The sequence below is a fragment of the Halichoeres trimaculatus genome, unplaced genomic scaffold, assembly GCF_033239565.1.
Source record: "Halichoeres trimaculatus isolate MK-OKI-2021-1 unplaced genomic scaffold, fHalTri1.1 fHalTri1_scaffold_4, whole genome shotgun sequence".
Taxonomy (NCBI): domain Eukaryota; kingdom Metazoa; phylum Chordata; class Actinopteri; order Labriformes; family Labridae; genus Halichoeres; species Halichoeres trimaculatus.
The window spans coordinates 14,979,796-14,991,848 of record NW_027437182.1 but is presented as its reverse complement, the minus strand read 5'-3'; the positions used below and the strand labels follow the sequence as shown (position 1 = coordinate 14,991,848).

General features: G+C 39.7%; 2 protein-coding genes across 2 annotated transcripts in view; one reads left to right on the top strand and one right to left on the bottom strand.

Annotated features, from left to right (window-relative positions):
* Window positions 1–6,310: 6,310 nt before the first annotated feature.
* The window catches only part of alpi.1 (alkaline phosphatase, intestinal, tandem duplicate 1), a 127,380-nt gene continuing 121,637 nt past the window's right edge, over window positions 6,311–12,053 (top strand). Inside the window, exon 1 of the mRNA XM_074668303.1 lies at window positions 6,311–6,469. Within this exon, the coding sequence (XP_074524404.1) occupies window positions 6,397–6,469 (73 nt within the window). The 5' untranslated portion in view covers window positions 6,311–6,396. The remainder of the gene's footprint in view (window positions 6,470–12,053) is intronic.
* nppc (natriuretic peptide C) lies at window positions 8,752–11,883 on the bottom strand. The gene is made up of 3 exons (XM_074668754.1): window positions 11,667–11,883; window positions 10,503–10,796; window positions 8,752–9,173 (listed from the first exon to the last, which is right to left on the bottom strand). Exons 1-2 carry the CDS (start codon window positions 11,757–11,759, stop codon window positions 10,524–10,526), a joined length of 366 nt encoding a protein of 121 aa, XP_074524855.1. The 5' UTR covers window positions 11,760–11,883; the 3' UTR covers window positions 8,752–9,173; window positions 10,503–10,523.

Below are 12,053 nucleotides of genomic sequence, written 5' to 3'. Positions count from 1 at the left end.
CGGTAGACTTCACCAATCACAAGTAGGGATATTTGCCTCGTGCCCACGCATCGCCTACATGGACAGGTGACGTCAAATTTTACCACTGTACAACACAAAAGTGTTTTGTTAACTTTTAATGTCGATTAAAAAAGAAAATGGACTGAATCACGTTCACATGGTTAGATGCCCCGCAAATTTGCTAATTTGTTTTATGTATGCTTTTTACTTTCAACTGAAAGAGCATGACGACAATTTTTTAAACCATTAAAGAAACAGATAAAACAGGGCTGTTGGCACGTAATTCAAGTAAATTACTGAATCAAATGGAAGTGGTCGCCTTTTCTAAGTGTTTCGCTCACATGTGTTGTATGCTCAGTACAAAGCGTCCTTGTGTCCCATGCAGCTGTTTATAAGCACCACGTGGTTTGGACCAGTGATCGTGGCCCAGCCACAGCATGTCTACCAGTCAAACCCACGCGTTCTCCTCTCACTCTTCATAACTTATATTGAGGACGCTGCTCGGTATTCTTGGTTATCTTGAAAATATGTCAAACTGGGTCTCATTGCCCAAGCCGACCGCATAATTTTAATAATCACATCTCTGCTGTTCAAATGAATCTCGTGTTAAATATTTCCAAAGGGATGTTTGGCTGTTATTTATTGGTTTGGTTTGTGTATACAATATGCACTGTCTTTACTAGGAGGCTATATAATATTACATTTCTCATGTTCATCTATTCATGAATGTTACAATTTCAGACAGGCTAAAAATATAAATACCATTCAAGCTACATTCCTGACCAATTACTTTACCTCTTATGCTGGTATCATCTAAAACCATTTTACAACTGTGAGATGTGCTCACCCTACATGTGAAAGACTAAAAGAAACTACTTGAAGTTAAAACATTTCCCCTTAGTTTGCCTTCTTTCTCTTTTTTTTTTTTCCTCATTTGATATAATTTTTCAGTCTTGGGGGAGACTGCAACTGGTACTATGCAAATTAAACTGTTTCGTGTTTGTCTGGGGGAAACCCCACTTTTTTTTCAATGACTAGGTTTAAGAATTGAATCCACTTGTATTTCAATCGATTTTATTTCTAGAAATAAACAACAACACAAAAGACAGTTACTTGGTTTTGGGGAAGAGAAGCAAAAGTGCTGCTGAACTGAAACTTAAGTGAAACAGGGATATGGGCATTATGCTGGGGGATGCAATGAACAAAAAATGACAGCATTAATGTGCTGTTGGAAATGTCATACTCTAATTCAATCAACAATCAATCTGTGTTCATGTTGCCCCAATTCACTACGAATGTTATCTCAAAGGCTCCTTATAAAAAAAATAAAATAAAATAAAAAACAGGTCTAGGATGTTCTCTTATGTTACATTATCAACGAAGACCCAGCATCAAGATAAAAGATACTGGGTCATGAGACCCCATCATACAGCCAAAACTTAGCCTTATGTCATCCCAAACTACCATGGGCAGAGCATTTTGCTGAATTTAGCAAGTTAAGAACAAACTTCTGTTTAATGGCAGAAACTTCAAACAGAACCACACTCATGTTAAACAGTCATTTGACTGTGTTGGGGCTGGATAGAGGGAGATGCAGAAATGGAGAGGTGGATACAGACAACATTAGAAGAAGTCTTCACTGGGAATAGCCTAACACTTGGCATTGGCTTCATCACTATTACTGAGAAACTGGCTTTCCCATTCCCGGAGGGAAGTACCTTAGCATCGCCAGAGGATGATAGTTCACAACTGCTAATGGGTTTCAAGAATGCTGGTACTGTTAAATGCTGGTAAGACAAAAGTACCAAGACCAGCCAGGAGTTAAGTCAGGGAGCATCTGTGTGGCAGAGTTTGGGAATCTCTGAGTGAATTTGAAGGCCAATTATTTCTCCCTCAGAGCCATTTGCCATTAGTAGCTGTTATGGAGTTTACGTAAGTGTTTTACAATCTTCCCTGGAACACTTAGTCTGTATGTCATTGATGATGTTTCATTAAAAGAAAAAAAAGATCTCTGACATAAGATCTAGTTTTGCTAGTTGTGTTGCCTTTGTTTGAATTAAACAAGTATTCTCGTGCCCGCGCGCGTGTGTGTTGAAAGTAAAGTCTTCATTCAAAACTCATTAAATTCCCAAGATGCTCAGCGTCACATTTTGAGTAATTAACCCTCAGCACCACACAGAGGCAGTGTTGCATTTTATATCCCTCGTTGTGGTTTTAAAATGGAAAGTGAAGCTTGATGTCATCGAATGGTATTAAGTGTCTAAAAGCTCACAATACAGCTCTAGCTTATTTGTCATTTAAGTGGATCAAAATAACTTTGTCCATGTATCAGATTGGTCCAGTACTCTCAATCATATTAATTTATGATGAGACAGGAGCACCCTGGTTTTAAATAGCATCTGTTTACAGCTCTTGTGAGATCAAATGCACAAAAAGTGCAATGATTCACCAAAATCAAAGAGGAAAATTTAATATACAACTTAAAGAATGTTTGTACATAGCTGCAGTGAAACCCTTAAGAGACATTTAAATCAGGGCTTTAAATGCTGTGTGTATTTTTTATCAATAAGATATTAAAAATTAGAGATAAAATTAGTAGCGTGTTACATGCAACCGTGATAGAACCTTCGATCGATGGCGAATTTGCGGAAACGTCGCTTAGAGCTAATATACTCCTGGACTAATTCTCGCCTGTGGACCTGTCAGAGCTGGATTCAACTGTCACTTCAGCCAAACCATCAACTTGTCTTCTGGATCCCATCCCAGCTTGGCTGTTAAAGGAAGTCTTTCCCTTTGTCGGATCTTCTTTACTAAGGATGATTAATGCGTCTTTACTGTCGGGCTACGTGCCCCAACTTTTTAAAGTTGCTGTTATTAAGCCTCTTCTTAAAAAGCCTACACTTGATTCAGGCTCTTTTGTCAACTACAGACCGATATCTAACCTCTCTTTCGTTTCTAAGATCTTGGAGAAAGTTGTTGCGAGTCAGCTCTGTGATTTTCTTCATAGCAACAGTCTTTTTGAGGTCTTTCAGTCTGGGTTCAGAGCTCACCACAGCACTGAGACTGCGCTGCTGAAAGTAACCAACGATCTACTTTTGGCTTCGGACAGTGGTCTTCTTTCTGTGCTTGTCTTGCTTGATCTTAGTGCCGCTTTCGACACTATTGATCATTGCATTCTTCTGAGGAGATTAGAGAGTCTTCTTGGTATCTCAGGAACCGCTTTAGCCTGGCTTCGATCGTATCTTTCGGATCGACATCAGTTTGTTCATGTGAACAACGTCTCTTCTTCTCACACCAGGGTGCAATATGGAGTTCCTCAAGGTTCAGTGCTCGGACCGATTCTTTTCATCTTGTATATGCTTCCTCTCGGCACTATATTGAGGAAACACTCCATAAACTTTCACTGCTATGCAGATGACACTCAGCTTTACTTGTCAATGAAGCCTGAAGAAACCAACCGCTTATCTAAACTTGAAGCATGCCTCAAAGACGTAAGGTCCTGGATGAGCAGAAACTTCTTACTGCTGAACTCAGAGAAGACTGAAGTCATTGTTCTTGGACCTAAACATCTCAGAGAAGCTTTCTTGAACAACATCGCCGCCTCTGACGACATCAGCTTGGCTTCCAGCACCACTGTCAGGAACCTGGGAGTTCTTTTGGATCAGGACCTGTCCTTTAACTCTCACATCCAACAGGTCTCAAGGACGGCATTTTTTCATCTTCGCAATATCAAGAGAATTAGACACATCTTGTCTCGGAGCGACGCTGAGAAACTGGTCCATGCTTTCGTTTCTTCTAGGCTGGACTACTGTAACTCTCTTTTATCCGGCTGTCCTAATAAGTCTATTAGGACTCTTCAGCTGGTTCAGAATGCTGCCGCTCGGGTACTGACTTGGACTGGGAGGAGAGAGCACATCTCTCCAGTGTTAGCGTCTCTACACTGGTTACCTATAAAATCTAGGATAGAGTTTAAAATTCTTCTTTTGACTTACAAAGCACTTAATGGCATCGGGCCATCGTATCTTAAAGACTTGATCGTTCCGTATAATCCGTCTAGGTCTTTGCGTTCTCAACATGCTGGTCTGCTCGTTGTACCTAGGGTCTCTAAAAGTAGTATGGGAGGTCGAGCCTTTAGTTATCAGGCTCCTCTTCTTTGGAATAACTTACCGGTTGAGGTCCGGGGAGCAGACACGGTCTCAACCTTTAAGAGTAGACTTAAAACTTTCCTTTTTGATAAAGCTTACAGTTAGAGCTGGATCAGATCTGAACCAGCTCTTAGTTATGCTGCTATAGGTTTAGACTGCTGGGGGGAACTGACACACAGGGCTCCTGTTTCCCTCTTTTTCTGTCAGTCTAACTTCTAGTCTTACTGTCCTGTTATAGTTACTGACCATACACCTCTCTGGGAGGGTCTGAGTTTGTCTTGTAGGTTCCTGGGGATCGGTGAAGAAGACGGCCTGCTGCTGTGCTCCTGTCCGACACCAGCTACTACAGCTTTGGATTTGGCCTGCTGGTTTCACCTTAACTGTCGCCACAGCGCCAAACTTCAGACTGCGTCTGTTTCTCTCTCTCTCCCTTTCTGTGTGTGTGTGTGTGTGTGTGTGTATGTGTGTCTGTGTGTGTGTCTGTGTGCGTGTGTGTGTATCCCTACCCCCCCCTCCTTTTTTCTCTCCCACCCCCCTCTCTCTCCCACTCTCTCTCCTCTATCTGTCTCTCTCTAACCCCAACACAGTCGAGACAGATGTCTGTCTAACATGAGTCTGGTTCTGTCCGAGGTTTCTGCCCATTAAAGGGAAGTTTTTCCTTGCCATTGTAACTTGCTAAATGCTGCAAAGTCCTGTACTCATGGTGGATTAAGATAAGATAAGACTCCTTATCTTGTCTTGATGTTGGGTTTCTGCTAATAAAATTTTATTAACATTTACGGGTCTAGACCTGTAAATGTTTTTGTAAAGTGTCTTGAAATAACATTTGTTATGATTTGGCGCTATATAAATAAAGATTGATTGATTGATTGATCTCCTAAGAGTCACTGGGCCTACTTCTCCTACTACCCCCATGAGGTGGTGCAGCCGTCTGCTGCCATCAAGTGGACTTCCTCTGATACTGTAAGCCCATGGTTTTATAACCCTAATTTCTTGTTTCTTTAAAAATCAACTGATGCATTGTGTCAAACCTTGCGAGTATGTGGTCTATCGGTTACAAATCAGTCAAGTGGTTTTTGTTTTCTTTATTAGGCTCAAAAAACTTTCAAAATAAGAAATCTATTTTGCTCAAATGATACATGGGAAGATGGGTTTAGTTTGTGCTCAAAGTATATTGACCTAAGAGCATGAAGTTGATTTAATTTTTTTTTGTAGTTGCCATTTACGGATGGATTAGTTGAAAGTGTTTATCGAGTCCGATTGACTCCAGGATCTTTTATCTGTTTTACCTTTTCCTTTTGTCAATGTTTCTATGAGGTAAGAAATGAGAACTGAAATTTTCCACTGGATTGTTGCATAAGTTGAAGAAACCCCTTTTAATGAGGTTTGTTGTTTTTTAAGGGTTTGGTTGAGTGAAACACTAAATAATATAAGTTAAGTTAAGTAATAAGTTAAGTTAATTATTAAGTCTATGAAGAAAAGTGACAACAGCTAAATGCAGGATTTACAGATAGTGAGATGCTAAATTCTGCACTTGAATTACTGACTTGATGCTTTCTTCCAAATGGAATACACTTTTTTTCCTTATCAGTTTTCTCCACCTGTTATCACTGATCATTATAAAGGTATATTTTTGAACAATTTTTTTTTATCATATTTTATAGGGAAGATGAAGAGAGGCAGTAAATGTGGATATTCAAAAATGGGTAGCTGAGACAAGAACAATGCTGGCTGTATGTTGGACTCAAGCTTAAAGTAAAAGGCCAACAGCATTGACCCATTTTTTTTGATAGGTTGTTGTATTTTTTTACAATTTTAATTATTAGTTTGTGTGTGTGTGTGTGTGTGTGTGTGTGTGTGTGTGTGTGTGTGTGTGTGTGTGTGTGTGTGTGTGTGTGTGTGTGTTTAACCATGTTTCCTGAGTTTTTAGGGTTTCCTATTTTATTTTGTAGTTCTTGATCAACAGGAGTGTGACTGAGTTTTATTTCCTGTCCTGGTGTGTTCCCTTCCTCTGTGATTGCACCTCACAGGTTTCACCTGTGTCCTGAGTGATCGTTGAATACATGTTCCTTGAGTCTCATTGCTCCGCGTGTCCCCATGTTTCTTGTGGATATATAAATACATATATTTTTTTTGTTACAAATAATTTTCTCAAGTCTATTGGCTTTTGTTTTGAAAGTATTAGGTTTGCTTGTTTTACTCTGTATTTGGATCGCCCATCTTTGTTTTTTGCTTCAGCCATGTCCGTGGGATGAACTTAATTGAAATTGGAGTTACATTTGAAGAACACAAGGATGGGAAACAGATGCATTCAGAGATTTCAGGTAAGAAATTATTTTCTTTATCACTGAGAAGTAAAGGCTTTTTTGAGAAATAATCAATTCAGACGTGGGATGTTTACATCAACCCACGTGGAAATAAACACTCCTGTTGACATAGCTTAAAGGGAAGTTCTTCAAATTCTCAAAAAAATCCTGCAGGGAGCTTTGGCTGGCATTGGGTTGGATTAAAAACAAAGAAATACATAACAAAGCACCAAGAGTAGACATGTGGAGATGGCTGTAGTTACATTCATGGTTAACAGTGGGATAACCAGGGTTATAGAATTTAAGATGTATTAAATACAACTTAAAGAAGTGTAAGAATATGCCTAAGATATATGACTAAAGACCTCAGCAATGGTGCTCCAAAATAGTTACCATGGCAGCAGTAGATGCTTTTACTCCCTTCAAGCTGTTATGATTTACTGGTGCCAGGTTGGATAATGGGAACATCACAGATAACTGCATTTACACCCATGCCTGAAGAGATGCATCATACAACATCATGTCCTATATATCTCCACAGTCTTTGACCCATTCAGAGAGCTGCTGCATGTTCTCTTCTTCTTCACACTAGTGACTTGAATGCAGCTTTTATGAGTGTCAGTCTTTCCTCATGTAGCAGGTCGATAACATAACATGGAGCACTGAGCTTTGCACACAGGTGTTGATTAAGTTCTGTTTGGTGCTTTTAGCTGCTATTTTCTCTGCACTCTCAGCCTTTGAAATGCTTTTATCCAAGTCTGTAATGGCTTTGTGCTCTCTCTGGCTTTTGTTATGAGTGTGATTTTTAACACCAAGTGTGACAGATATGTGCTTTGACTTTGTATTTTTTAGCAGTTATCTGATGTAGGAGTTTGTGACCAGTCTGTGATAAATAGATCTTTTCTTTCTATTGTTTGTGCAGTATGCTGGCTGGAGCATACTGCCCCTTGGAGATAGTAAGGATACCTTAAATGATAGTTTTTATGTTCACATCTGATGATATTTTGTTTGATGTGGATCTGAATCTATTCATTTATTTGAACCAAACACTCACCTTGGTTCATTTTGAGCCCATCAGTCTCCCTCACAGGATGCATATAAAGCAGATTTTATTGGCTAAACTTGAATCTAAATCTGTCTGCAAAAATAGGCAACTTTCGTATGTACCCCCTTCTAAATGATGGGGACTGTTGTGTGAAAGCAACAGGTGTTTTCTTACATGTCTCTATGCTGCCCTCTAGTGTGAGAGTTTACTAGTACATGACATTAAAATTGTTGTACCCAAGTTTGTAAAAAATTACTTCAGATGTTTTAACAAGACCTTTGGGTTGTATCATTATCAGTAGTTTCATGATTGTTAACAAATTAAGTACATGAGTACATTTGATACCTCTTTTTTAAATTTAACCTACAATGTTAAATCTTATTCCAAGGTGTTTTGTTATTTTGAAAGTGCAACAAATGTATAATTGTTTGCTCACTATTGTCTATTAATACATTTATCTTCTGGAAAACTCTTGTTATGATGTATGCCATATCGATGAAAACAGTAAGTAACAGTAAGACTTACCTCCCTTTTTCTCAAGAGTTCTAGTACAAAACCCCCTGTAACACAAGGATTTCTGAATCGCTTTATCTCCCCCTCTCCCCTAAATCTACCGACATCATGTTGATTTTCAGATGTCATTGTATTTTAAGAGTGTGGATGTCAGGAACACCTTGAACATGTGTAAGCTGAGGCTTGGGCTCACTGTCTTCCTGAAAATTCTTGTTCAACAGTGCTGGTGATGTTGAAAGTAAAGCTCATTCAGCAGTCGCTGTTTGCTACTCTAGGCCATAGTGTGAATTTAAGATCCAATGTTACAAAGCAAATTATTTTTTAAGGGATATTTGTCCTGGTTGGCATCAAATGATCAATTTTTACCTCACCCTTTTTTAAAATGATCCTACTCTCACACAGGTCCAACCACATGAAATATGTATAATATTTAAGTCTGAATGTGGTATATATGGCCATCTTTGTGGTGGACCACTCTTTTGAAATCACAACTGGAAAAGAAAAATGTAGGTATCCAACCCCTGTACCACCATACATATCTAAAATAGGACCTCTCCACTTGTATAAAATGTCAAAAAGCTCAATATGACCCCATCACTGGAACATAACACCCTGAGAGGTTGCATTTAAGTGCACATGGAATGTTCTTTTTATCATTTTTGAAAACATTTACAACTATTTGAAACAAAAGAGGAAAAAAAAAGTTACAAACAGAATTGACCTGCAGTTTGCATTCATTTTCCAAATGTTACTTAAATAAAACTCATATTTATAAATATCTCTTTTTATAAACATATAAATAGTTTTTAAACATAAATACATTTATGCAGGGGAAGATGAAGTACATGAATGTACAGCAGCAGCAACAATATACAGCTTTGCACTTTGTAGTTTTTACACCTTTGTCTGCCATCTTGTCAAATGCATCTGTGTGTCTGATGACCACTCGTACGGTATACACATATGTCTATATGTATATATGCCTGCATATTATTATATATATATTTATATGAAGGGTTTGTAGCATTGTCATGTCAGTCTTTGTTTATGCTGGTCGTGATGACTCTCGTACCAAAAATCTGTCTCTTGGTGAGTTTTTTTTTTCTTTATTTCTCAGGTGAGAACAAACGGAAACATGGTTTTCCAATCTCATAGTCCAGAGATCTGGGGAAAGAAAAGAAAAAGAAGATTAGACACAATAAGCATGATGGATTCATTACTGTGGCAGCTTTTATCTCTGCTGTTGATTTTAATGTAGCCCCCAAGTGTGTTGGTGTGACTCTTTCACCTCAAGTTCCACCATGTCAAACACATCCTCCACATTATAACACACGTGAGGAAAGACGGGTGTCAGTTGATGAAAAACACATCCACTCACACTCCCCTGTCAAGACTTCACAGTTTGCCACAACCACAAAAAGGCCTTAGGCCTTAGGACTAATTGTGCGTCACCTTGCTTCCTCATTACTTCATTCACCACCGCTGCCCCTTTGTTGTTTTTGTTGAAATCACTCGGTTAGAGAGAATGGCTTTCCCAGAAGGATCCTGGCCACCGCAGGGTGCTGTGTGTTTATAATGTGTGTGTTTGCCTGTCTGCATCCCCGCCTCCTTCTCCTCCTTTTTTGGCTCAAACATGATGTATGCTACTAGTTTCTGGAAGCAGATGGAATCATTCATGACTATGTGCATGAGTGTGCGAGAAGACTTCCTAAATACCCGCTGGATAGTTTCCAAAACATCAGTTTACATCTGAGTAAGTGGGCTTTCCTGCTGTCTTATGGGGGTTCCTGTCTTTAGAAGGAAGTGGGGTAACACTGATAGGCTAAAGGATGGGCTCTATTGATATCACAAATTTAAGAAAAATTTTATATATATATATATATATTAGTCTCTCTCAAAAGTCATTTGACAACTTTCCCTTTGAGGAATCAGAATGAATGAAATGAAGTTCAATGTGCATGGCTCTTTCATTCATCAGGATGCAACTGTTGGTTTTTCACCCCTTTCCACTTGCTGTATTTTGCATCAGCCGCCCCAAACTACACCCTTTCACAAGTGCTGTGAACTGGCTGTCTAGTTTAGTGCACACACTTCCCAGAGTCAGTCTTTGAGGACAATCATAATTTGGCTTTGTGCTGGGTTATTTTACCCTTCCACTCCTTTCTGACTTTGTCTTTACAGCAGCCTTAAACGGGCCCAATACTCGAAAATGAGAACAACTGTTTGTGTTCAGTCTGTTTTTCAGTTGCTTTTATCCCTTGTTCCTCTGATTAATTGACATTTTCCACAAATCTGATATCTTAGAATCATTGAATTACAATTGAAAAACCAGGATTATTAATTTTATGTCCCAGTCTTCGTTATTTTTTTTTTTATTCTGTCCTTTCCAACTTTAATATTCTTAATCCCCTTTGATGCATCTTCCACAAACCATTTGTTTGTGTCTGGACACGTCTGAGCTTCAAGTGAAAAGTCTGCCAGAAGAGGACTTACCGTCACAGCGCTACTCCAGCCCTAGCATCCCATGCCGCTGAGGGTTCCTATTCTGTCCATCTTGTGTCCAAAGCAGCCACTCCGCGACGTGGAAGCCCCTTTCTTGTTTCCGGATTTGTGTCTTCTGGGTGTGGGTTGGTCGTTAAGGAGACGAGCCCACATCCCTCTGGCCCGGGTGTCCATGCGTAAATCTCTCAGTAACCTTATCCGAGAGCGCACATCCTCTATCCGCCTCTCCCTCTCCTCCGACTCCAGAAACTCCGCCAGCTCCTCGCCCAGCAAACTTCTAAGAGACTGGAGGACAGAAATAATAAGCAAACGATGTCCCCCCTGGGTAAATACGACAAAAGAGCAACCGTCTCATGAACTCGCGATTTCAAACAGACGGAAACCTGTCGCGCATTGAAGCTTAAAAAAAGCTTAATCCATCAGAAATTCATCACCTAAGCCTTTAAACACGCCACAGGTTTGACCTATTTTTAAATAGTTCCTCTAAATGTTGTAGTCATTTTGATTAAAACCTGGCGGCTCAGCTCAGTATTCCTTGTCATCTTCAGAAAGGATTTATATTACGCAGGTGCATGAAGCTCGCTCCTGAGGTCTGTGGCATTAACCTGGAGTCTGCTCAAGTTCTAGAAACGTAGCCTATTAACCTGAAATTGATCTATCAGTCGTTTATTCTTGTGACATGATGCCGTACCGTGGATTCACCAGGTAAATTCTGTGCGTAATTGGGATTTTACGCACCAAACTGTTCTGGTTTCTTGTCGGGTCAAACGGTTGGAGATGACTTATTGTGAATGACAACGGACCAACTTAACAAACAAAGATTTTTCTTGTATCGATGAAAACCAGATAATTAATGACTTGATTAGAAAAAGAGTTGATTTCTTTCAAGTAATGGTGTCTGTGATCGTATTTATTTGACAGTGTCAAACGCTATGGAGCAGAAATATCAATGGTGCTTCCCAACTAAATAATTAAGACGTCGTTTCTTTATGTGACAAAGTAATATTTACTAAATGGTTGAGGTCCAGACTGAAATGATGAAACCTGATGCGTAAAACAACAGTCTAGAGCGACAACACCTCAGAACAGCTGTTCGCTCCTGTACTCAGCTTCCACTTTTCGGGATTCATAAAGATGGAAGTAAGTGACTCTTACCTTCTGCTGCGCCTGTGTTAAAGGTTTCGCCCCAATCCTCACTGAAAGCAGAGTGACCATAAGTCCACACGCTACCAGATACGACAAGTTCATTTTGACAAGTCTCGTGTTCCTTAAGGGACTCCTCCGCGCTGAAGTTCAGAAAGAGGGACAGAAGCAGCAGCCAATCAGCTGTTAAACACAAGAGGCTTCAGTCCGTCCTTTACTCCAAAGCTCTTCAAGGGCTCCTCTAACTCTGTGGATTACTCCTCACCGCTTTATAGCCAGCCCTTGGTGATGTCATGAAAACCTGCGTAATGGTCCTTCCTTCCTCGCCAACTCCCTGTTTTCTCTACCTGCCTCTGAGCACGTCATGCCATGGATTAATTAAATGATACAAGCTCCGGT